Source organism: Pteropus vampyrus, unplaced genomic scaffold (genome assembly GCF_000151845.1).
Source record: "Pteropus vampyrus isolate Shadow unplaced genomic scaffold, Pvam_2.0 Scaffold15, whole genome shotgun sequence".
NCBI lineage: Eukaryota > Metazoa > Chordata > Mammalia > Chiroptera > Pteropodidae > Pteropus > Pteropus vampyrus.
The window spans coordinates 15746338-15772185 of record NW_011888796.1 but is presented as its reverse complement, the minus strand read 5'-3'; the positions used below and the strand labels follow the sequence as shown (position 1 = coordinate 15772185).

At 41.0% G+C, this 25848-nt stretch overlaps 2 protein-coding genes and 1 pseudogene across 2 annotated transcripts in view; 1 reads left to right on the top strand and 2 right to left on the bottom strand.

The window, feature by feature from the left end:
- Nucleotides 1–14801, top strand: part of PIAS1 (protein inhibitor of activated STAT 1) — a 108841-nt gene extending 94040 nt beyond the window's left edge. Inside the window, exons 11-16 of the mRNA XM_023526818.1 lie at nucleotides 1631–1791; nucleotides 3320–3450; nucleotides 4174–4354; nucleotides 8267–8409; nucleotides 10206–10243; nucleotides 10844–14801. Coding sequence (XP_023382586.1) covers nucleotides 1631–1791; nucleotides 3320–3450; nucleotides 4174–4354; nucleotides 8267–8409; nucleotides 10206–10243; nucleotides 10844–11137 — 948 coding nt within the window. The 3' untranslated portion in view covers nucleotides 11138–14801. The remainder of the gene's footprint in view (nucleotides 1–1630; nucleotides 1792–3319; nucleotides 3451–4173; nucleotides 4355–8266; nucleotides 8410–10205; nucleotides 10244–10843) is intronic.
- On the bottom strand, nucleotides 7017–7135 carry LOC111735834 (annotated as a pseudogene).
- A 227-nt stretch (nucleotides 14802–15028) lies between the features above and the next one.
- Nucleotides 15029–25029, bottom strand: CALML4 (calmodulin like 4). The gene is given in 6 exon segments (XM_011385880.2): nucleotides 15029–17470; nucleotides 20210–20398; nucleotides 22032–22172; nucleotides 24764–24794; nucleotides 24897–24956; nucleotides 24958–25029. Coding segments are annotated over 6 exon segments (591 nt in total). The 3' UTR covers nucleotides 15029–17372.
- Nucleotides 25030–25848: the final 819 nt, after the last annotated feature.

Sequence of the window (25848 nt, the reverse complement as noted above, 5' to 3'; positions counted from 1 at the left end):
ACCATACCATCTTCCTGCTATACAGCAGGAAGTGCTGAGGCTAAGGAGAAGAGTCCAGTGAGTCTCTAGTAGGAAGAGACATGCACATAAATAGTATAATCATATGCAGGGTACAGTTGGGAGCACAGAGAAGGGAACTATCAGTTTTCTCTGCACTCCTCTTATCCATACTACTTATTCTGTAAACCGGTTTATGGTACATTTTGTGTCCTTTTATATTCTTCATTACTACATCCTGTTGGAGTAAGGAGGAAACAGTGTTACTTTAGAGATAGAAAAGGAGGCCCGGAAAGGTTAAGGGCCTTTCCTAGAGGCACAGTAAATCATTGATACCAGAACAATAATTTAGGGCCCCAAATGACAGTTAATTTCCTTGGTAGACTAGGAAATTGCACATTTTCCTGAAATTCTTCTAAGCCAAGAATCTTTTCCTTCCCTCCCCCGTCCCCCATCATTTTACTCATATCTTTTTCAAGTCTGTATATTTTCTAGGCTCGCAAATATGTGGAAAATCTTTTCCTGGTATTTAGCAAATGTGGTTGTCGAAAGTAGATAACTTCTGTACTTCAGGCACATAAGAGAGATTGCGTGTTCGGTTAAAACCACCACAGTAAAGTGAGTTGTAATCTTTTTGCTGGTGGAGGGTTTTGTCTTCGATTTGTAAAAAATGCAATATCTGTGAAGAAAAATAAAGTGAAGTGCACTAAAATGAGGTATTGCCTGTGTGTGGCCATTGTAGCCTCTGGAGACCCCACAGTGATAATCCAACCTTTTCCAGGGAAGGGGGTTGTTACATGGCAGCTCCCCTGGAAGGCCTCTGGGCAGTTTCTCTGCCTTGAATCAAAGCTAGAAGTTCAGGTACCAGACGAAGCAGATTTTATTCTTAGGACAGACTCAACCTATGTCAGCTTAAGAATCATTTGCAGAGCAAGAAGGTGAAGTCTCATAACATGCTGGAGGTGCTAGGGATCTGGGGTCTTGATTTCCTGGGGGTGTTTGCTGAATTGCCTGTGATGGTGCCCAGTGAGGGAGGAAATACAGACAGTACACACACTTGGTTTTCTTCTCAGAGCTGCCACTAGCAATTAAGTCAAACGTAGGGGATGCTTGCCATTCATTTCATTTTGACCTACAAACTACTCATTTAGATATCAGTTTGATAGTGAATGTCATTGTATTTGTGTACTACAATATTTAATAAGGTATTCTTTTTTCCTTTCTCAAATCCAGTAAAATGGTTCTTAACTGTTTTGAATCAGGGACTACTCTAAGAATTTGATAGAAGCACTCTCTCCAGAAAAATGCAAACACTTACAGAATTTTGCATATTATTTCAAAGAGTTTATGGACCTTCCCCTGTAAAGCTGATCTGTGAGCTTTGGAGTAAGGGTAAACAACCTTTGCTGTAGACGTTTCATAGTCACTGTTTAATATTCAAAGAAATACTGTAAGTTTTTAACCTGTAATTTTTTACAGAAAAATGTGTTTAATGTTCTTCTGTATTGAGGAAAAGTAAACATAGTATGCTTAAAATCAGAACACATACACATTATGCTTCAGGAAATTTTTATGAAAACTTAAATTTTGAATAACAGTTGTCTAATACTTAACTTTGTTTCCCTCTTTTAAGCTTGGTAAAATGCGGCTGACAATTCCATGTCGGGCCCTTACATGTTCTCATCTGCAGTGTTTTGACGCAACTCTTTATATTCAGATGAATGAGAAAAAACCAACTTGGGTTTGTCCTGTTTGTGATAAGAAGGCTCCATATGAACACCTTATTATTGATGGGTATGTCAATATAAAGTTTTTCCTTTTGCCTTGAAATGACATCTGAGTTAGTTATTCATCAGGTTTGGGATGAAAATTCTACAGGTAGTGTTTTCTGAGTTACCTATTTCTAGGATTTTCATGATTTTGGAAATCAGTATTTTCCAAAGTAAGTAATATTATGATCATTTTTCCTTTTTAACTTGATGTCTTCTTGTTTTGGAAATGTATGCTTTACTGTTAGAGCTTCCTGACATTTACCATTTAAAACAACAATGATTCTAAGCAGGGTATGCTTACACTTTTTCCCAGACAAGCAGACCATATTAAAGAATAAGAATGAAAGAGTTGTAAACCTCTGGTTAACTTAAGCTCACCAAAAATTGGAATTTTTAGTAGAAATTGGCCTGTTTTGGGAAATTTTCTTGTGCTTCAGTCATGGTCCATTATACTTCCCAGCTGTAGGGGCTCCTCAGACTGATCAGCACACTGAATGAATAGCAGCTTACTTTGTTTCTCTATTTCTTCTGAAATAATTGTCTCCATCTTTCTTGTCCACCTACAGCTCGCAACAATAATTTTTAATACCCCTATGTTTTATCTGTCCTACCAGACATCTTGGAATGTCTTCTAAATTTTAACCTTTTCTTTAGCCTCCTTTCCCCTGCTTTTTTGCCACAGAACAAAGAGAAATTGTGGAGAAAAATGTCTTAATTTCCTGTACTCTCTAGTAAAACACTTAAGGCAACTTATCTATAGTATTTGAGAAAACACAGGAGTCTGAAGGTGTGACATAAGGAATGGAGTACATTTAGCATTATAAGGGTAACCCAGAGCTTAAAAGATGTTAAACTAATCATGGGGAGGAGTAAATATGTAACGTAAATGTTTTATGTTTAATTTTTCAGAGATAACAATGATCACTAATAAATCTGAATCAAATAATAATATTCTACCAACTCTATATTATATTGCTTCAGATTCCTCCATCAACTGGGACTTTTCTTATTTTAAAAACCATATATATACACACATGTGTATATATATACACATCTACATATATATATACACATACACATTTAAAGAAAAATTGGAAAATGTAGGAAAATTAAAAATTTTTATGATAATGTTTTCTGATTTTTGTTTTCACATAATTGTGAAATATTAATAATTTTTATCCTTTCGTTTCATTTAACATTATAACTTAAGCATTTGACCATTAATTTTACACACATTTTGCAAGTCATGTTCTTTAATATCTGCATATTTATCAAGGAGACAACATTCAATACATATTTTTGTATTATTGCTTCAGTTTATCAAATAAGATGTTTATTGTAGGCAATTTGGACTATGTAAAATAAGTATAAAGAAGAAAAATAACTTTTTCTATTTAGCCCTAGATTTTGAGAACAAATATAACCTGTCTGTTCCACTTATTCTTTCTTATTTATACTTGTACAAAACATAGGTCTGAATGTTTTTTGAACAGTAATAATTCTATCTGCATGTAGAATGTGATATTTAAAGGATAAATTGTTTCTTATAGCTTGTTTATGGAAATCCTAAAGTACTGTACAGATTGCGATGAAATACAGTTTAAGGAGGATGGCTCTTGGGCACCTATGAGATCAAAAAAGGAAGTACAGGAAGTTTCTGCCTCTTACAATGGAGTTGATGGTGAGTATTAGTTTTCCAGAAGGGTGGGGCAGTCTTGCTGTTGTAAAGCCTTGGCTTTTAATATTGAAACGCCCAAATTGTATTTTAAAAAAAAAAAAACTCAACAGTTTATGGATAGCTCTATAACTCTTATTAAATTATTGATTAAATGTTCAAATGTAGTAAAACTTCTTTTAAACTCACTTTTTTGCCAGCTTTCAAAATTCTATGGTATAAAATTTCAAAGTAACATAATCTAATAAGTCTTTGTAAAGTCATGCTTTTGAAATGGTATCCTTTTAAATTTTTAACAGATTTGGTACAGAATCATGAATGTTCTTTCATTTACATTTTTTTTCCTGGCTTTTAGTATGGTTTTGCTGGAAAGAAGCTATGATTTTAAAAAATGTTACCATAACATTTCTTAAGTATATCAAGTACTTATACAGGTAAACATATGTACTAGATAGTCTTTGCCCTCAAAACAGCTTGTTTTTTGAAGTGGACATACATTTTTCTTGTTTTCCTTAATTCAGAATTGTTTTTCAAAAAAAATCCTTTAACAACTAATAATAAATAGTAGTTTTAAGCTTAGGGGAACAGAGCCACTCTTGGTTTTCTGCTCTCTGACCCCGGCAATGTTGTAAGTCTAAGCTATAACTGATAAATTAATCCATTAGCATACTGAGAAAAAAAAAGTGTCATAGGGTTTTTTTGCCTTGTGTTTTGATCATTCCCACACAGGATGCTTGAGCTCTGCCTTGGAGCATCAGGTGACTTCTCAACACCAGTCCTCAAATAAAAATAAAAAAGTAGAGGTGATTGACCTAACCATAGACAGTTCATCTGATGAAGAGGAGGAAGAGCCATCTGCCAAGAGGACCTGTCCTTCCCTATCTCCCACATCACCACTAAATAATAAAGGGTAAGTACAGAGCCCTTAAAAAATTGTGAAAGTTAATTTTGCAAGTAGGATTAAAAGATCTGCCAAATGAAGTGATTATTCAGTATTGTAAATCTTAGCAATCAAAGGACAAGTTGAGTTTTCCCTCGGTATGTGACATTCTTGAGGGATTGGGATAATGCATTAAAAGGTCACTTGGATATGGTATTGATCATACCAAAAAATGGTTCTCATACAGTGGTTTTCATCAGAATCACCTGGTATACATCAGAATCACCTGGAGGGCTTATTAAAACACACATTGCTCCCCACCCCATATCTGATTCAGGAATAGGGACTGAGAAAATTTGTATTTCTAGTAAGTTCCCAAGTGATTCTAATGCTGCTCATAGGATTTAGAATATTTACTCAAACTGGAAAATATATGCTGTGCAATTAACCTTAAGTAGAATGTTTCAAGTAGAAAGCAGAGGAAGCTCAAATAAAGGCTTTAAAACTGCCTCGAAATATGGAAGTCTAAGACTTAAGTTAACAGTAGACATGCTTTCTATTTTGCAGACTCATTTCCCATTAGTATCGTATCAATAATAATGTACCTTTATGCTTTAGCTCAATCACAAAATACTGTTATTTATTTTATGTAAAACACCCCATGTTAGTTACGGGTGATAATAAAATGAATAAAAATACAGTCCTAATCTTAAAGAGTTAACATTTTGTAGAAGATGGTTAAACAAGTAGCTAACTCTAGTTGTACTCTTAGGCTCTTGTTAGTCTCATGAGACACATTGGGGATTCTCAGCAAAAAGACTTCATGTTTTGCTGAAGCACAGTTGTAGTACACTAAAGGCTAGAAATATATGTGCCCCCTTTTAGGTATGTCTCAGGAGTATTACATGGGCCGTTGTAACCAAATAGGAGCTATTCAAAAAAATCTCCTTCCAGCAAGCAGTAGCACTTGGAGAAAGAATGTAAGTGAGAGAAGGAAAGTCATCAGAATGCGTTGTTACAGATTTCAAAGTCATCAGAATGCGTTGTTACAGATTTCAAAGTCATCAGAATGCGTTGTTACAGATTGCAAGAGGGAAAGTTAACACTAGCCCAAGAGTGGGCATTTCTGTGCTTGGAATCAGATTTTTTTCAGGTTTGATATTCTTTGATGAGAGAAGAAGATTTTCTATTTGAATATATCTGTAGTTACTTGAAAGGTAAAGTTGCAACATTAAAAGCAGAATCATGATAAATTTAGAGGACTTTGTTAGAGGACTTTGACTATTTCAGGAATCGTCATAATACAATCAAACACATTACACAGATTGGTATTTTCACTGGAGAGTAGCTTATCTCGGCATACAGACAGCAATAAAGACATTAAAAGCAGTATCATTATTCTAAACAAAATGAATATTTAAACATTCGTTCTACTTTAAATCCTACTTTATGAACATTCATCTCTGATTAAAGCCTAACTTGATGGCTGTTACCCAGCAAGCCTGATCTTGTTATTTCATATACTTATTTTATAAATCTGAGTGGGAGAAAAAGAAAAATCAAATTATCAGAAGCTGGCATAGTTAGAAAAAAATATCTATAGAATTTTAATTCTATAGATATTTATATCTACTATCAAACCATAGTATGACCAAATACATATATTTATTTATTTAAATGCCATAATTGCAACATGAAAAGTTATTTCATAAATCTCTGGGTATATAAATACTTTATGGATTAAATGTATAATTACATGTGTTAGTTTACTCTTTAGAATATTAATAGTCATAATATATTATATATATATAAACTGCAATAATTTTATTATCTGAATATACAGTTCTCCTTAAAGGAAAGTTTTTTGAGTGTTTAGAAATGTAATATTTTTCTTTGTATATTTGCTTTGCTGTTTCTCCAGAAAGAGCTGTGTTTATTATATTTGGAAAATTACATTAGATGCATTAACTACTTCCTGAGCTTCCCAGTGCTTAATTCAACCCAGACATAGTATTTGCAAATGGCAGACCTTTCTGTGTTTTCAGACTAAACAAGCAACCTGAAAGTTTGACATTTTTAGAAGAATAACATCATATTCAGTACTAGTGGCCATTTTACAATAATGACTAGCCGATGAATAGAAGCCTAAAGCCAGAATATCCTGTTTGTTATTGTGTTTTGTAAAGGTGGAAATGCATTTCAGAATGTTATCACAAAATGTAAAGGAAAGGAGCTAAGCAGGAATTAGAAAGAGGCAAACATCAGTAAATATAAAATACTTTGCTGTCTTCAGCCACTGAGTGTTTAGTATTCATCCAGAAATTTCCTTTGCTGTTTGATATACCAAGATGTTTTCAAAGACTAGCATTTCAACTGCTTTCTTCTCTTTCGTAATCCCTTAGGCATTATCAGAAGAGACAGCTAATGGAAAATGGCACTTTTTATAGATGTGAGAGGTTTAATTGTTTCCATTAGATGAAACATTTTTATGAAGCAGATGAGAGTGTACTTTATGCTTCATCTCCCATTCATAAAATGTGGTAGATGGTCACAACTAGAACTCCATTCCTGGAAATCCAGCCTTAGCACCTTTTGAAATATTCTGTACCATTAAAGTTACATCTCCACAGCCCAAGTACTTTACATGAAGATTTTTTGTTTGTTTTTTGTTTGTTTGTTTTGTTTTTTAATACGCCTACAGCATCTGGTATTCCTAGGTTGTCTCCCATCCAAGTACTAACCAGGCCCGACCCTGCTTAGCTTGCGAGATCTAATGAGATCAGGCGTGTTCAGGGTGGCATGGCTGTAGCCGTAGACTACATGAAGTTTTAAAAGCAAAAGACAGCCTCTATATGTCTTCTTTTTTCCTTTATTTTCTATGATTTATATACCTGTTAGCCTCCTAATGGTTAGGATAGCACATGATCCTTATGTTTGCACTCAGGACTATTAGAATTCTTTTTCTTTTCAAAATCATTTCATTTCTTTTCCCCTCCTTTTTGCTTTTTGACTAATTTCTGGTAAAGAAAACAAGATTTGACTATTCAGCTACTTAAACATTTCACTCTATTCCAAACCCTCTTTTTGTTTTTCGTTTTCCATTTATACTGTTCTCCCTTTGAAACCTCTCCACACCTGTTCATTTTGGAGCATCTCTTTTCCTTGTCTTTCTCTGCTTTCGATCATTCAGCAGGCCTTTTATGTAAACAGCATGCTAGTGGCTGTGCGGGCATTGGATATACCAAGATAAACTGCACCTAGTTTTTCTTCTCCTAAAGCTTACAAGTCTTGAAGCCAGGTGTTAACTCTTCACTGCTCAGATTGCTACAGTTCCCCAGTCTTGCTGTATGTGTTTTCTTTGCAAGGACTTCACATAAACCTTTTACTACCTGACAGCCCAGTGCTTATTTTTTAAAAGGTTCCAGAATCTTGGCTGTTATAGATACCTTTCACTCCTATTCCATTGAAGTGGCTCAGCCATGCCTTCCTCCTGCATTCTGAAAGTGTAATTATGATCCTAAGACAGCATATGATTTATGAATGTTGGATGCCATTGCATTCATTTATTTCTCCCAGTAGCCTCTGCAAAGTGCTATTAAGTATACAAGTTATTTTCTAACACAGTCAGCCCTAGGTATCTTCACGTTTGCTTCCTTGGTCTGTGGTTCGTTGAATCCACGGATGCAGAACCCATGGACACAGAGGGCCGACTAAGGGACTTGAGCATCTAAGGATTTTGATATCTGAGGGTTCCTGGAACTAGTCCCTTGTGGAGACCGAGGAACAACTATAATTATAGTAGTCTAAATTATATATTGCTTTCCTTTTGTTTTTATTTCTAGCACAAAAGCTGGGACTCATTGTGAGATGCAGCTTCCTTGTTTGTTAAACTTAAAAGTTCAACTGACTCATGAAAGTAATGCAAACTTTACCTTCTTCTAGCATATTAAGTCTTCCACATCAAGCATCTCCAGTGTCCCGCACCCCAAGCCTCCCTGCTGTAGACACAAGCTACATTAACACATCCCTCATCCAAGACTACAGGCATCCTTTCCACATGACACCCATGCCTTATGACTTACAAGGTGAGTTCTTCTACATTGTCACATAGCATTATGAATGAATGCCTTTGATTTATATAATCTTCTTCTGGGTGAGTCTAAGGAAGAACTGAAAGATGGGAAAACAGGGGCTTGGACTTAGGGAACTGGGAGGAATATATGCTGTAGTCATAGGGAAGCACAGATTCCATTCCTTGTTTGTACCTTCATCAGTAGCCAGTGTTTTACCACCAGTGGTAAAACTATCGCAATGATCTTTAGGTTTTGTGGCTTCAGAGTTGTTTTTGGATGACTTCTTACATATTGATTTGAATATCGATATTTATGAAAATTATTTTTTGTTCCCTGAATCCAGTTATAATGCAACAGGTATTATGGGTAACTATGTTGTATAATATTTTAGATAATGCTGAATTGAGACATTGGAAAGTTAATTTTTGTTCCAATGAAACCGATTCTTTTTTAAAGTAGTTGATAATGTCAGTATACTCACTTGTACGATGTATTTTGCATTCATAATCATTTACATTATCAAGAAGAGTTATTCTTCTCTTATATCTTTATAATTTAATAATTTGCATATTAGCCATATTATTGAAGAGCATTTTTCTTTTTTACTATTGAAGACCATATATGCTCATTGTAGAAAATTTAATACAAAAACTCAAAGTGGAAGCTTCCTTCTATCCATCCCCATTAGAAAAACCCAGGCCACTACCAAGGATTCTTGAGAGCCGTGGTAGTTGAGTGGATTCTTAGTGATTGTAATGAAAACCCTATTTCAACTCTATCCAATAGAGCTTTCTGCAATGAGGGACGTATTGTAATCTGTACTGAGCAATATAGTAGGCACTAGGCACATATGGTTACTGAGCATTTGGAATGTGGCTAGTGTGACTGAACTGAATTTTTAATTTTATTTAATATTATTAAATTTAAATGGCTATATCATATGATTTTAGTAGCTTCTATTGGACAATGCAGTCCTATTTTTCACTTAGTCCACTGCCAGATCTCACTATCAAGAACCACAGTGCTATACATTTTGCAGGTTCTCATGTTATAATTTATTCGAATATAGTTGGTGGATGGATCCCCAAAGTATTTGTGTTGCTGTTATCTTTTTATCTATATTTGCTTGTGCTTTTTCCCAAATTTAGATGTAATAATGAGGCATTTTATTCACGTTGATTTACTTGCTCTTTGTTGCATTACACGTTCGGCAATATGGACAAGAATGCAAATTAGAAAAGGCAGGCTTGCAGTGACTTCCTTGTAGCCAGGGACCAGAGCTGGTCTTTCTGTAATAGCCATCACCCCAGCAGACACCCCCTCATACTTCTTCCCCGCCTCATGACACTGGAGAGTCTCTGAATTAGAATCTGGTACAGATAGTGGCAAGTGTGCAAATTTGAGAAAGAGAAAGAAAATCTGTGCTACAACTTAACTTCATGAGATACTTGTAAGGAGTAAATTAGAGTAGATTGAAAGGTTACTTAAGAGGAGTCAGTGAGAGCATTTGGTGAAAAGTACTGTCAATTTAAGGGATCAGTGCTAGATCTAACAGGGCAGCTATGGCCCAAGGTCCTACAAATGGAGTCAGGAAGGGCACATCATTGCTAAAGCTTTGACTTCAGTCTTAGTAATCTAGAGATGAGAGGGATGTAAAACATTCTGCTGAACTCTACATGTTTAAAATTCTAAATGGATTAGAATTAGCATTTAAGATTTATATTCGTTTTTGAAATATTGAGACATTTGGGATGGTTTTTTTTACTTTTTTTTTTTTCCCAAAACTGAAATAATTTTTTCTCTCACAGGATTAGATTTCTTTCCTTTCTTATCAGGAGACAATCAGGTATGTTATATGTCATTGTAATTGTATATTAAAATATTTAAAAGTATAATATGAAGCCAAGAGAAAGAAAATAAATTTTCCTAGAAAATTCAGAGTAGTCGTACCCATTACTGTATTGTTAAGGTTTTAAGAATTTAAATCAAAATCTATTTGTCAGCTATGCCTATATAGTAAGAATAATACCTATTTGTTGGTTTCCAGTACTGGTTTATAAAGAAACAGGGAAGTGAATCATATTGACTGATAAATTTCTTGGCCAAATATCTCCATAAGAGAAAGAGGGTAGACTGTCCTCTTTCTTGCCACATCTGAGCATATAGCTCTTTGAAAATAGAATTTTTAGGATTGTTTGCAATATAAATTAAAACAATAAAAATTTTATTAATTTTTTTCCCAATTTCAGATACAAAAATGTCTCTCCAATAATGCAGTCATTTCATAAGGCCATTTCATTTGATTTTGCAGAATGTTTTATTAAATATTTCAGGAACACCAGATCCTCAGAATCTGTTAAAGTTAGGACTTTGTTCTACTGAAAAGAAAGCTTATTAATTTATAAATGTAATTAACATTTGTTTTGTCTTTTTTCCCCCTCCCTAGCATTACAACACCTCCCTCCTCGCTGCTGCAGCGGCAGCAGTTTCAGATGATCAAGACCTCTTACACTCGTCTCGATTTTTTCCGTATACCTCCTCACAGATGTTTCTTGATCAGTTAAGTGCAGGAGGCAGTACTTCTCTGCCAACCACCAATGGCAGCAGTAGTGGCAGTAACAGCAGCCTCGTGTCCTCCAACAGCCTAAGGGAGAGCCATGGCCACACCGTCACAAACAGGAGCAGCACGGACACAGCATCCATCTTCGGCATCATACCAGACATTATTTCGTTGGACTGACTTCCCTGCGCCTGCTGCTCCCACCCCCACCCAGGTTAAGTGAGCGTGGCAGAGAGACGAGAACTTTGTGCTATGTTTTACCTTATTCTGTTTAGAAAAGTACACACGTGTGTTTTTTTCCTTTTTTTTAGGGAAAAAATTAAAAGAAATGTACAGAGAACAAAACTATATTTTCAGTTTTACTTTTGTATATAAATCTAAGACTGCCTGTCTGATAAAACACTTGTAAAAAAAAAAAAAAAAAGGAAAGAAAAGAAAAAAAGAAAAAAAAAACGTACCCACAACCCACCTTCAGTTCAATTTTTCTGGATTCTGAAGATTTTTTTTTTCATCGTTTGTCCTATGGTTTTGGTTTTATTTTACTTCAATGGCATTATTTTATTTGCAATAACAGAAAAGGAATTGCATGTCTGAAGTTTTAAGTTGTGGGCTTTTCTTTGTTGTGGGGAGGGGGAGGAGGGGTATAGTTTTAATTTCCATTTTCTAAAAATGACAGACTTGGGTTCTGTTTGTGCATATTCTGTGTGTGCATATTTTATCCAGCCTTAAATTATAAATCTCATCTGTCCCACTGCATTCCCTGTGTATTTTCAGGACATAGCTCGTGGGTATGTGTGTTCAGTGTGTGTGTCTGTGTATTTTTCTGTCATTACTGTTCCTTCTCCAGAGTTTGCATTCAGTTGATAACTCAGTTGCCTGCTTCTTTCAAAGTGCTTTGAAGGTCTTGAACTCACATATGAGCATCTTTATTGACTATCCCAATTGCATGTTCTCCATCACATATTCTCTCTTATTTGCTAGATACCCCTAACTATGTTTTTAGAGTTTGGAGTAAAGCTGTCTGGGTAAGGAGTAGGCTTAGCAGACCTGTGAATAATACACTTTAGTCTAGTTCTTTATTCTAAATTTGGATTGCCAGTATTATGTATTTAAACCAAGTCTGTGAACACCTGCTTTTTTGGCCACAGGGTAATAAGTTTTCATGTAAGATCTTCATACCAAAGTAGGAAGTAAAAATAGCTTAGAAAGCCTTGTTGGCTGTCTTGTGCAGCTGACAGAGGTAAAGTTACATCACCTCAAAAAAAGAAGACAGTCAATTATCCTAAAAGTAAATTCTCTTTGGAAAATATAATGCACCACACATGTCAATCTGTGGACATCTACTATCTGATAAACAGTTGAAATTCAGAATGGGCTGATCCTTAGTCATTTTACTCTGGTTCTAAGTGTACTTATTTTTTTTAGCTATTGTTTTATTTTTCATCTTTTAAAGACAAGCATGACATGGGAAAGTTAATTTTTTGAGAATTCATGGATCAGTCTGATCTATTCTTATTAGTAATGAAACATGTAAATATAGTGAAAACTGTTTTTCAGGAGATGATTGAGGGTTGGAGGGAAGGAAAAGTGGTTCTACTTGTATTCCAAAGTCCTCATCAGAGAAGGTATTACATTCTTCAGGTAATAACTGAAGGTATGGGAAATAGTTTTTAACTGATTGAGAGGTTTAGCAGGTTTAACAGAAAAGATAAAGAAGGGGCATAATGATTACCAGTTTTCCAGACTGGATTTTTATATCACAGCTATAATGTTCTCAGAGTTGATGAAGGACCACCTTTGTGTATAAAATTGTCATTTTAAATCTTGTAGTGGTAACAAAGTGACCTACTTTAATCCAGATAAATTCAAGATGGCTGTATCTTTGGTTGTATGATAAAATTAATGGTTCACATGACTATGTGGCATCTAAAAAAATGTTTTTCTACAGCATCTCTGCCACTAAATTGTTGACTTGAATTTTGAAAAACAAGTTGGTGTTGATATGTATATGTGTGTGTGTATATATGTATTTATAGACAAGTGTGTGTGAGTGACAAGTGAGTTATATAGTCTTCCCCTATGCATGTGTATTCCACACATACATGGCAGAGTTAGTCACTAAACAATTTGTAATAAAAAAAAGAGATTCGTTGTCAGTTAAAACAGGACATAGTTAAGTTTTTTAATGAATCTGGTGTTATGGTGAGTAAATATTTTAAAAACTCTCGTTGCTATATTAACTTAGGCTAATACCTAATATAATTTGTGTCTAAATTTGGATTGGGATATAAATTACTTAAATTGTGGAGAGTTGCTTCTTATTTCACATTGCAACAGGAAACATTTCTGTTCAGCTACCTAAGATAAAATGAATAGTTCTCTTTATTTCTGTTTGTTTTTTTTTTCTTTTTCTGTTGTTGTTAGGGGTCTCAAAATTCTGATCAATAACTTTGTGTATGATGCTGAATTACAAACTCTTTGAATGATCTGGTTGAAAACTTGTTCCTCTACTTTCTTCAGCCCAGTTTTAGAGAGGGTTAATTTCCCCTCAGTGTCCTGCATTATACCAACCCAAGGGGAGAATAGGTAATAGGGAGAAATAAATGTTTGTCTAGTGGCTTTGGTTATGTCTCCACAGGAGAAACTAACCATGCAGTTGTCTATTTTAGTTCATTCCATGCTAAGGAGTTTGTTCCCTTCAGTTGTTGACTTTCCAAATTGTTGGCATTAGTAGTAGCTATCACTCTGTCTCATGGTCAATATTAGTCAATCAGACTTTCATGATCTGTAGTGATTATTAGTAGAGTCATGCACTGCATCTTTATCTTCTGAGGTTTTTTTTAAGCACATAGTTATTTCATCTTTTTTATTTTTTAGCCCACTCTTACTCCCAACCCATGCCAACCTTGACATGCTGTTTGTGGACAAACAGGGATTCCCAGAATCTTTAGGCAAGTAGCTACCACCCCCCTTGCCTTGGTCATTCATAATAGGCATGCATATGTTTGGGTTGCTGTACAGTATTGTATGTGTATCACACATCTTTGGTAAAATAGCTATTTGACTAGCAGGGTTGAAGTGGCTTCTAGTTCTTTTGTGGGCATTATTGGACACGTCTTTTTAAAACTATTTGAACCTTAACCATGCCACGCTTAGTTGACTAATTTATTTTGAGCATTAAAATTTTTCTACTAATTTAGACATCATCACAATTTTATCATTACCGACTTAGGAAATATTCACAAAAGCTTCTGGAAAATGTGATTTCTTGGCAGATTTTCCTTTGAGTCAGATGTCTGAAACTGAATGAAAATATATCCCAATTTTAAATTGCTAATTGTGGAAGGAAAATTGTTTTTTAAAAATTCCAGTTTTAAATACATAAAACACTTCAAGATCTTCAGGACTTTAAAGCACATTTGAAATTATTTTAGTAAGAATTTTGATTTATCGATACATGTTGAATTCTGTTTTTTACTTAAAAAAAAGTTTAGATTTCAGAAAGAGGGAAGGAGAATAGCTGGTGGTCCCAGAGTGTGCTGCTGTTAATTGTTTAATTAACAAAGGGGGAAATGTATATAAACAGATATAAAAGTTACCATAAATTCCATGAACTTAAATCTGTGATTCATTGCCTTAAAACTTTCTCTCTTAGAATTTCCATACCGCATGCCAAACCAGTAAAAATGGCTTTTAAAAATGTATAGTAGACCAATGTCAGTTTGTATAAAAGTACCAAGTGAAAATATTTATTACATGCATTGGAAAAAAATTGTTTACCTATTGAATGTTACCTGTTTATGTAGAGCTCTTTAGATGTAATAAAAGAAAAGCCTTCAGTTAATTTGTCTTCTGTAAAATATACTGCTGGGTATAAAAGGGGACAGTCCCTATGAGAAAAGTGATATGCTTTGTGCTTCCAAAGCACGTTTCATCCAGAGCTTTCAAAGCATGACAAGTAATTCTTTTACAACATGCTTTGAGGTAAGTAATGAATGAACAGCCATCATTCCCCTTTCTCATTGAAATATGGCTAGCTTCATAATGAACCACAGCATCTGTTTAGTTTTAAATCTGTTTAATTGCAGTTTTTGTGCTAAAGAGCACTGTCACCTTTTTCTTTAAAAATACTAGGTGCTAGGTAAGCCGACTGGAATTTCAGGAATGAGCATGAAACCCCGACACCGAGTGGCATAAAAGCCTTTCCTGAGGCAGGGGTTTAAATCAGAATCCTAGCCACTGAACATCCTTAATTAGGGACACTGAGTCAATGGAGATGAGCCCCAGGTTCTAAGGACCACTCCACACCACTTAATGTGATTTTGGCAAGCTATGCTCCAGACTCCTGTTAGGCAAATCAGATTAATAACAGTTGCTTTCAGACCACACTGGGGCTGTTCAGTGGTAGAGACAAAGGCTCTGAGGGGAAAGTACCCTCATTCATTCTTATAGCCCAGAACTTAACTTGCCCTATCCCGTTTAAATCCTAAGGCTCTACTGTTTAATCCTTGGTATTCCAGATTGGCTGTGCAGGATTTGCTTCCTAATGTCCATGATGAGTTAAAAGATGTAGGGGTTAGGACTTGAGCCTTGCCTGAAAGTGGAATATAGCAACTCTATATGGGATGCCAATATCTAACCAGCCCTGGGCCGGGGGGTGGGAGACCATGAAGGTAATAAAGTTTAAGCACCTGGGCCCCTCATTTGCTCTAGCCTCTTCTAGGGCCCTGGGAACAGCTGTATCAAATTTATTTCTATATTTCTATTTTTAAAGAAGGCTGCCAAATCATGGAACACTCAGACTCCACAAAACCTGGATCTGCCCCTGCCGTGGTGAACCTAGGCTCCCCTAGCTCAATAGTCGTCACTTCACCTATTTGGTTGTTTGGGCCGTTGATTGCCTGCCCTCCACAAAACCCGTACAGCTCCTAGGAAATCATACTCTCGTCAGCAATTACACGGCTGGGAAAATGAAAGAGTCTCTCTCAGGACCTCGTTGGTCAGAAGCCACGCAGCATTGCGAGCTAGTTACATTAAGACTATGACTTTTCGTCCCCTGCAGTTTCCCTTGTTCCTGGCCTTAGATTTGTGTCTTGTATAGCCTCCCAAAAGACACTCATTTGGTTTTCTTTTGCTTTAGCTACTAAGCACCATTAGATAAAGCCACAATCAGCCCAATTTTGATACATATAAGGATGGAAATCTCTACTACATTTCCTGCTTCTCACCCCGCAGTACGCCACTGTGACTTCAACTCTTTTTAAGGCTGTGCTGACACTACCGATGGATCTACAAATTTGATGAGCACATGCGTGGCATCAGCCTGGCACTTCCTGGCTACATAATTCACTTAAGTTGCTTGAGCTAGAATTGTCCCTGGCAGGTCCAGTCCCCCTACTGCTGTCTTCCGGGGTTGTCACTGCATCATAGCCATGGCCTGTTCCATCCCCTTGTTTTCATTAGTCCTGGGGAAATGGCTTGAAGCATGTTTGACGTGACCCTCTTGAGCAGACCATCCTAATCTGTAAACCTGATTTCCAGCCAGGGGACAGCTGGAAATTGTGACAGGAGCATCAGAAAGGGCCTTCGAAGCTCTCCGCAAGTCCTCAGATGTCTTTTGGTTTCCTTTGGTGTGGGCTGTAAAGTCAGATCACTTCCCACTATTTAGCTGATGCTGCCTTGTTTTAACATGAGTGTTTTCACCCTACACTCTGTTTCTGAATGAATATCCTGAATTGTCACTGCGTGTGGAGACGGGAATGAGAATTTGTAAGTGCCCCTGTGGTGCTGCTACTAATGTCACCTAAGTTTTTTTTTGTTTTAGCTCTTTGCTTGTTGCTGTTTCTCACCTAGCACTGGCTTTGTCTTGGAAATGGGGAAGATGGTTCAATATAGAATATAGTCTTTCGGTAGATTGCCCTTTTTAGGAGAAGCACTGCCATGGTAACTTGGGAATGCATAGTGCTCTGCAGTTTGCAAAGACATTTTCAAGTCATTATCTCAGACTCCATGTCATTATCCACAGGCTCCATGAGGCAAGAAATAGGAATCTAACTTTCGTGAGGATCCTAAGACTTTGAGGGGTGAAATGATTTGCCCAGAGTCAGATAGCTGGGAGACGGCAGAGTCAAGACTGGAACCCAAGCTCAACTCCAAACCATTGGCTTTTTCCATGGTATAAAGGGCTAGACTAATGGCAGTTATTGAAATCAATAAAAATCTTTTATTAAAGACATGCTAATAACGATGACTGAATTCATTTACTTCCATTGCTAAGTCATCTTCTGCTACAGTTGAGTAATGTCATCTTGCCACTGTGCTTGCCACCTCCCTAGAGTGAAAGGAACACTTTAAAAAAAAAAAAAATTCATCCGAGTTTTCAGACCCAGGGGAGGCTCTCTTGCATTCTCTTCAGTCAGTAGTCCCTCATAGGAATGGTGATCTTGTGGATAAATTCATCATACTTCACTTTGCCATTTGGTTCAATATTCGCTTCTTTGAAAAGATCATCCACTACAATAAATCACATTAATTTTTCAGTTTGGCTTTAGTGTGATATGTTATAGGACATCAAGTTCTTGGGGGTTGGGACTCCCCGGAGGTATCCCTTGAGTGTCCAGTTGAGTGTTCCCAAAGACCAGGAAATAAACTGGCAAACAGAACAGTCACCCCCTACTCCTTGGAGACCAGTGATACAATTTTGAGTTCATTGGACTTTTTGCAAGGGCCAGGGGAGTGGGTAGGGAGGAATACTGGTGAGGATTCAGTCACTGAAGCCACCTTGTGCTTTTTTGTTAAGAAAACGTCTGACCCCTGTACCTATATTTCCAGAAACCTTTGGCACTTCGGCATGGATTTTACCTTCCACGGCCCACCCTCCCTGCCTCCCAACTGAACAGACGCCCCTGGCAGCTCCATCCTAGGCAGGCTTTGGCCTGCCCCTGGCCTGCCTGCCTTCCCTTCCAAATTAGTATGCCCCACCCTAAGAGGAGACTTGGTGACAAGTGGTATCTGCCACCATCGCCATCACCTCTTTTTCACGTGTGTCTTTTGGGGGTAGGGATAGCGTAAGAGAAAATAAATTCAACTTTCTAAAGCTGAAAGCATACAACGCTGCCATTGTTCTCTGATGTTGCTCTAAAAAAATCACTTCACTTACTTGTTTCTTCTGGTTCTGAATTCCTCAGACGAAATACTGTCCCAGACATTGGCAAGAAGACATATGTCAGCTTACACTTCACAGTGGCCCTTCGGGGCCAGCCTACCTTTGGCTCTTTGAACCATCCTAACCCTCTTCTCACTGCCCTGTGTCAACTTCCTCAGCCCTAGACACCCCCGACACATAATTCTGAGCAGTTAGAAAATACCCCATGATTCCCTGCTTAAACAGCCTCCTCTAAAATGTAATTACTGTGCTCCGTGCCTAAGCCGATAGTAGTGCTGAGTATTTTTAGAATGTTGAGGAGACTGTAATTTATTTCATGGAGAAGTTTCTACCCACCAGCCACTTGGTCTAAACCATCTCAGTGGACAGCTCCAACACCAGTTCCAGAGCCAACCACCGAGCCTCCTCCTGTCTGGGAAAGGGGCCACATCTAAGGTTTGCCTTTTGGGTAGTATGGCAGTTGACTCTGTACCCAGAAAGAACCAGAGTGCTGAAGTCAGCCTGTCCCAGGCCTTAGACTGCAGGCCTTCCCCACACTCTTATCCAGCTGCTCCAAGGATGCTTCTTAATAAAATTGAAGATTTTCTTTTAATCACCAGAGTAAAGGATTCCTACTTCTAGGATCATCTTTTTCTGTCTCCCACCACCAAATGGAAAAGACTTCAGTCTCCGTCTTTGTCAGGAACACTCTGCCAGTTTCTTTGAAATGTTTCTTTACTGGTTAAACAAATGAGAAGTGTGTACGAGTTTCGAGCCTGTGGTATTGCTTTAGACAGAGATCATTAACCATAAGAATTAAGGAAGTCTCCAGCTGGCCCTGTCTGCTAACAGTTCACCTGGTACATAAAAGGCCAAGCAGTGTCCTCAGAGCTTGAGGGAAGGGGAGCCCGTGTTCCCCCTGTTCTCATTGAAACAGCCACAGTGGGAGAGGAGATCACGAAAGCTGCTAGCCCGAGAAAGCGGGAGAAAGCTGAGTCTGGCTTCTGTAGCACTATTTTTAAAAGCTTTGCTCTGTGCCTTTGTGACTGCAGATAAAATCTAAGCGGCCTGCTTTATAGAATGTTAGCTCTTGGAGGGACCTGAGGGATCGTCTATTGTAACCTCATTTCCCAACAAGGAAACTGAGGAGGGTGCGAGAGGTTAAGAAACCTGTCTGAGGTCCCCCAGAATGAGGGGGAGCCAGGATTCAAGTCGAATTCATACCACAACCTTGCAGCCCCTCTATTGGTTTGCTGTGATTTAATCAAAGTCCTGACATTATTGAAGCCCTCCTCCAGCCACTTGTGTCCTAGCCCAGCCTCTGGGGTTGGTGGGTGTGGACTCTGGTGGTGACTCAAAATGGCTGCTGTGGCAGGACTGAGGGGCTAGCTAGGCAAACCCGAAGAATGCTGGCAAATGGCCATGTGTGAAGGGCTTTCCCAGAAGACCCAGGCCCCTTATCCTGCTCTGAGGCAGGATGGCATGCAGGGCTGCTGCTAGGTGTGAGGTAAAGGCCCCTCATGGGGTTCTGTGACTAGGAGTCCCAGGAAAGCCACCATGGAAAACCCTCTGGAAGACCTGTTAGAGCTGGCTAAGTCATAAGGAGAGGGAACAAAGTAGCATCTCAATTTTGAAAACAGCATCAGCAGCAATTTCAGAAGACAGTGATGGCAAGGGGAAGGAGCCTGAGATGGGCTGGGGTTAGGTGGGTACAGGTGTTTAATAGACCTGTGTGCAACTCCCAGCTCTGCTACTAACCAGCCACTCACTTTACCTGTTAATTTATCAGTGTGTGGGGCATTAGTGCTCCCAGAGACATCGTAAGCCCTAAATAAAGGTCCACAGTGAAAGCTTAAACTCAGGGTGAGGCCCAAGTAGACCCTAATTGAGTTTCCCCAGGCCATCCCTTCACCCTGTCTTGACTTCTCTCCCCCAGGCTCCCTAGCTCTTCCCCTGGGCTCTAGTCTACAGCTTACCAACTTTGACATCTAGTTTCAGCCTTCTGAGGCATGCATGAAATGCAGTGTCTGCACAATCCTAGTTGCATGATCTCCCTCCAACTCCCTAATCCTCTCCCACCATGGGGACAGAGGGGCCCAGGCTATTACCTTCCTTGTGCGTGAGCTTCTCGCCCAGTTTCATGAGTTTTGACCGCAGCTCGGATGCCATGATGTAGCCTTTCTTCTCCTTGTCTGCCATCAACATGGCCAAGAGAATTTCTTTCTTTGGGTCCTCTTGTTTTATTTGCATGTGCATAATGGTCAGGAAAGTGGAGAAATCTAGCTCTCCATTTCTGTCTAGGAAAACCCCAAACACAGCAGAGTAAGCAGGGAGGAAAAGGCTCTTGTTAGAGAAGTTCAAACCTTCATGGCCAGCTCAAGGGCCACATAATTCAGGAAGTCCCATGATGGTGGCAGTGGTCATAATGGAGAAGATGCAGCCCCTTCTCCTGAGTTCCCACTATGGATATGTCTCATTTAATCCTCCCAACCTTCCTCAGGGACTGTGGTTATCATCAATCCATTTTGTCCACTACAGAGACAGAAGCTCAGAGTGGGGAGTCACCTCACAGAGCAGTGGAAGGACCAGCATGAAGTGCCACCTCCTTCTGCTCCCTTCTGGGTGCTTCTCTCCTGCTCCGAACTGGAGGGAAGTCCATCTGCGTGTCCATCCCTACTTTAGTGGCCACCACTGCACATCCACAAAAATGGACAAGTGACCACATCTGGGGCCTCAAGTCCCAGTCCCACCAGGGCTAGTCACCTGCCTTTTCCCTCACTGCAGCCTCTATCCCAGGTTCCCCAGCCCATGCCCCTCCTCCAAGCATGCCTGGGGGCCTTGACCTAGACCCTGGCAGGGGTACAACTGCAGGAAATCGGAACTTCCCTTGACCGCAACTTCCTGTTTGGAAGCACAGAAACCAAAGGAAACCACCACACTTCAGAGGTGGAAACCGGGGATCTCAGTCTCTGGGCACCTCCTCACCAGGCTCTAGGCCTTTAGGGCCCCCCCCCCCCCGGGCCCCAGCTCACAATGGCTCCTAATACTGCTGCAGGCACATTCTGACGTGCTCTCACGGTCACCCCAACAGCAGGTGGGAAATCCATCTGAGAAATGAGAAATCTGAGGTCCAGATGGGCTGCAGACCAAATGGTCTTTCCTGGCCAGCCCCTTCCTCTGGCCAGTCTTTCCTTCCTAAGAGTCCAGCTACCAATGCCACCCTACCCTCTGACATCCCTCTTTTTCTAAAAAAAAAACAAACTTATTTGTTTCTGGTTATAAAAGTTCTATATGTCCCCATTGTCAAAAATACAAGAAACAACAATAAAGGGAATGAAAATCATCAATAATCCCATCCCCTGAGAGAACCATCTCACAACGTTTTGGGTGGTTTTCCTTCCATCTTTTATCTCCCAATACTGCATTAGTTTTTAGGAGGTCAGTCTTCAAAACTAACAGAATTGAGTTTCAACCCTTAAGCACTTGGGCAAGTGACCTGAAACTTGATCTTTACCTATAAAAACAGTGCCACTTCATAGGGTCGTTTGAGATAAACTCTTGACAAATACTCAATAAAGGGAAACTGTTCTGTCAAAATAACATTGGGGTCACTGTTAGCATGGTCTTGACTACAAGTTTGTGATAACTTTGTTGGAAAGCTTAGAAAGATCCCATGATCCTCTGTGAAATGAGGGTGTTATCAGTTGCTGTAAGGATTCAAGGAAGCCTGCGTGGTGCCCAGCACACCTGTCTCCACAGCTCCCGGCTGGTGACCTCTGACTACCACCTGCCCCTCAAACCTCTGAGCTATTTACTCCTTCGCCATCTGCACCCACCTGTTGGGCCCCTCCACAGGCCACAGCTGCCGGGCTGTAGGCTCACCCACCAGCCCAGAACACTTCTGCCCTTGCCCCGGCCCAGCCCACTCACCTATCCCATGAGTCTGCAAGTGCCGCTGTACCTCCCCCGGTGTCGGGCTGGCCCCCAGGCACCTCATCACCACCATGAGGTCAGGGGCTTTTATCTTCCCCCGCTGCTGCTTGTCGTACAGGGAGAAGCATTCCTTGTACTCTGCGCACAGCCCAGAAGTGAGAATCAGGAGCGGTCCTTCACCCTCCACCCCCACGCCCTCTGTCCTCTCCCTCACCTCCCCTCCTAAAGTTGCCAGAGACAGCAAATCGAACTTCTGATAAACAATGAACACATTTTTAGTATAAGTATATCCCACATTTTTTTGCATGGAGTATACTTATGCTAAAAGTATTTGTTGTTTATCTGACATTCAAATTTAACTGAGAGTCCTGTATTTTATCTGGCAACCCTGTCCCTTCCCTTTCCTGACTCCCCTTCCTCCCGCCCGCTTCCTCTACCCTTCCTTCCCCTTCCTCTGCTCTCCCTTTTCACCCCTCCCACAACTGACTAAAACCACAGGGAAGCTTTCCCGCCCTTTAGGGCCAGTGCAGGGAGACAAGGAGCCATTAGCGGGGCATCTAGACACCCAGGGGACCTTTGTGAAGACAATTTATGTGGGTAAGGGGGATAATCATGCCTCTGGGTTACTGAGAGGGCCAGAAATCCCCTCTGGGAAGGCCTAGCAAGACAGTGGCTCTCATATGTGGCGACAGTTATTCCGAGCCCACTGCTCCAGCACCCCTCCCTCGGCAGCTAAACTGTCAAGCTGCCCTCTGACGTAGGGCCTGGTCCTGTTCTTAAAGTCTTCAAAGGGTACCGACAGGACGTTCTCTCAGGCACAAGCCCAGATCCCGCTCGCTGCTCTCTTCCAGCCCTTTCTCCCTTGGTGGAGACGAAATGGCCTCCAGAGCTAAAACCTCTAAATCCACAGCTCAGTGGAGCAGGACATCCACCTACATCTCTGTCCCCAACTCTCAGCCCTGGAGGCACAGTGAGGCCAGCTGGGAGCTCAGGAAGATCCCTGCTCCCCTCACCCCAGGAATTTGGATTCAGGGACTGGGGGTGGGGCTGCCATCAGAATTGGTCAAAAACTCCCAATCACTGAGGCCCAAAGGATGGAGCCTCTGCATGAGCTACGCTGGGGTGTAGGAGGGGGGCTGTGATTTGACAAGTGAGGTTGCATGCCAATGAACGCAACTTTTTGCCAATGACAAGTGATCTATTAAACTATTTCTTACCCTTGTACAAATTGTATTCATTAACTAAAACTTCTTTCAAATCTTCAGCGCTACTGATTGCAATAGGGCCCCCTCTTTAAATTTTTTGTACAAATGCAGGGGTTGGAATATTGTTTGATCTTACATTACTTAATAGTGGCTGATTTTAACAACCAGCTTGCAGAATCCCTGAAATTGTATCACCAGGCTCATGCTAGCTGGTCCCAGCACATGTCTGGGTGACACCCAACCTGTACCAGGCCCAATGACTGACATGGTCCTCTCTGTCCCTCACTCACAGCAGCCTGGTGAGGCAGAGTCATTATCTCCACTTCGCAGATTAGAAAACTGAGGCTCAGAGGTGATAGGACCCCAGGTCCATTGCCTTCGAGGCCCTTGCTCGTCCCATTCCAGCAGGCCGCTCCTGTCCAGCCTGTCATTCATTCATTAAACATCAGCAGCTGCTTTCTTGGTGTCAGACACTGTGATACAACGAGAAGCTTCCCTTCTTCCCTTCTGGGAACCTTAGAGGCCCCAAGGGAGGGTCAGTGAGCATCAGAACCAGATGCGGGTGAGGGACACCGAGGCTGACAGCTGAACTCCTGCTCCAGGACTCGTTCAATCTTGCCTTGAGACAAGGGCAAGAGAGGCCCCTGCCGTGGGCCTTGCATTTTAAAAGCCCCTGCTCTGGCCCTCCTCTTGGAGTGAAGATATTGAGGGGCCTACGGGAAGGTGCCCGCCTGGAACCTACAACCCACCCACCCACTCTTCTAGACCAATCTCTGGGTACCCATAACCCTGAATCCCTGCCCAGGTAACCCTAAGCCCACCCCAGGTCCTACAGGACTCTACCTGGGCTATGCTGGACCGCCTCTGGTCCAGGTCTGGGCCCCTGGGTTCTGTGTAACCCAACTCTTCCCCTTGGCCTTATGTGCTATGTGAAACTGAAGTCTGCTTGGGGCCCAGCAGGCTAGGGGATCCAGGTAATAAAGTCCTCCAAACACCGAAACTAGGCTTGATGTCAGGGCAGAGAGAACCCCAGAGATCACCTAAGCTGAATTTCCCCCTCAAGATGCAGAGACCGAGGCCCAGAGAACGTCCTTCCAGAGAGTGCAGACCTGGGCTCTTTTTTCTGTCTCGGCCAATTACAATGCCCTGTCCTTGGTCGGGCCCTCAGCCCCACTCAGTTAATGGTATCGCTCTCTCTTCTCTCCATCCCCTATTCCCTTCCTCCCATATATCCAACTATCTATCGGGTTCTGGAAGAAAACCTAGTGAGCTCTCTTGCCTATCGCCCCCACTCCTAAATCACACCGGCGGATGTGACACCAACATCTCTACCCCTGAGCCTTACCCCCTGTCTCCGCTAAGCAGCAAGCTCCCTTGCAGAGGGGGCCTCTGGCCTGTGGGGCTGCTCAGCACCCCCCGCAGCTAGCCGCCTTCTTCCCACAAACAAAAACTGAGCAGAGTAAATTGCCTAATGAGACCCATATTTTGTTTTGAGTTGCTAATTAAAGAGCAAACCCAACCTACCGTTAATTTGGTCCTGGGAAAGAAACTTGGCCTGCAGCAGACAGAGGCAAACAGTCAGGGAAGGAAGGACTCCATGAAAGTGATCCCCCTCTCAACCCACTCAGCCTGGCAGGTCACTCAGACCCTCGCTTACCATCTCGGGGCCTCTTGGTGCAGCCCTGGGCTCGCCGCTCCCACGACTGACTTCTTGGTTTCCTTCCTCCCGCTTCAAGTCGAAAGTCCGCCAAGCTGGGTGGAGGCCCCTGTCATAATTCCGCGGCTGCCATGGAGACCAGGCCCAGCGCCAGGGGTCAGATTCCAGCTTCCCTCGCACAGCTGATGCCCAGCACAGCCTGGGCAGAGCAGCAGGTTTTAAGAAAATAGGGCTGCAGAAGTGCCCCTGCCCCAGGGCCTCGGTCCTACATCAGGAAGCTGATGCTCTGGAACAAACAGACAAATGTTTCTTCCTGGGAGCCCTTTCTGGACACGGAGAAGGGGTCAGTGACACACGGAAAGGGGGGCCTGAGTCGGGCTGATCCTGCACTCTGCCCTGAGCCTGCCTCTGGAGATCTCTCTCTCTCTCTCCTGGGACTACGTGGGGAGCTGATGAGGTGTTGGGCACGCTGCACACTGTGTCATTTAAGGGTCATCACACACCACTGTGGGCAGGGAGGAAGCTCTGTCACAATGGCAGAGCCCGGTGACGGCCTCCACCACCACCACCCAAACCTTGGGACGCAGTATGGAGAGGGGACACGGGCTTCGGTGCTCTCGGGATGGATTCCAATCCTTTGGCCCCTGCTTGTTTGCCGAGTGACCTTGGCCAATCATTTCGCTGCTCTGTGCCTCAATTTCCTCGGCGAGCCTCATTATAGGACTATTGAGAGACTCAAATAGCCAGCGCATAGCTGGTTCTCAATGTGTCAGTTCCCTTCACTCCTTCAGGGCCCCTGGGGATGGAGATGGGTGCCAGCTCTGAGGTCGAGGCCCTACACACTGGGCTCCCGGGAGAGCTCAGAGGAAGGCCTCTTAGGTAACTTTTCTGGCCAGAAAGCTCCTCCTTTTCTTCTTTTCCCTTCTCTCCCCTCTAGAGCCCCCACTCCTTC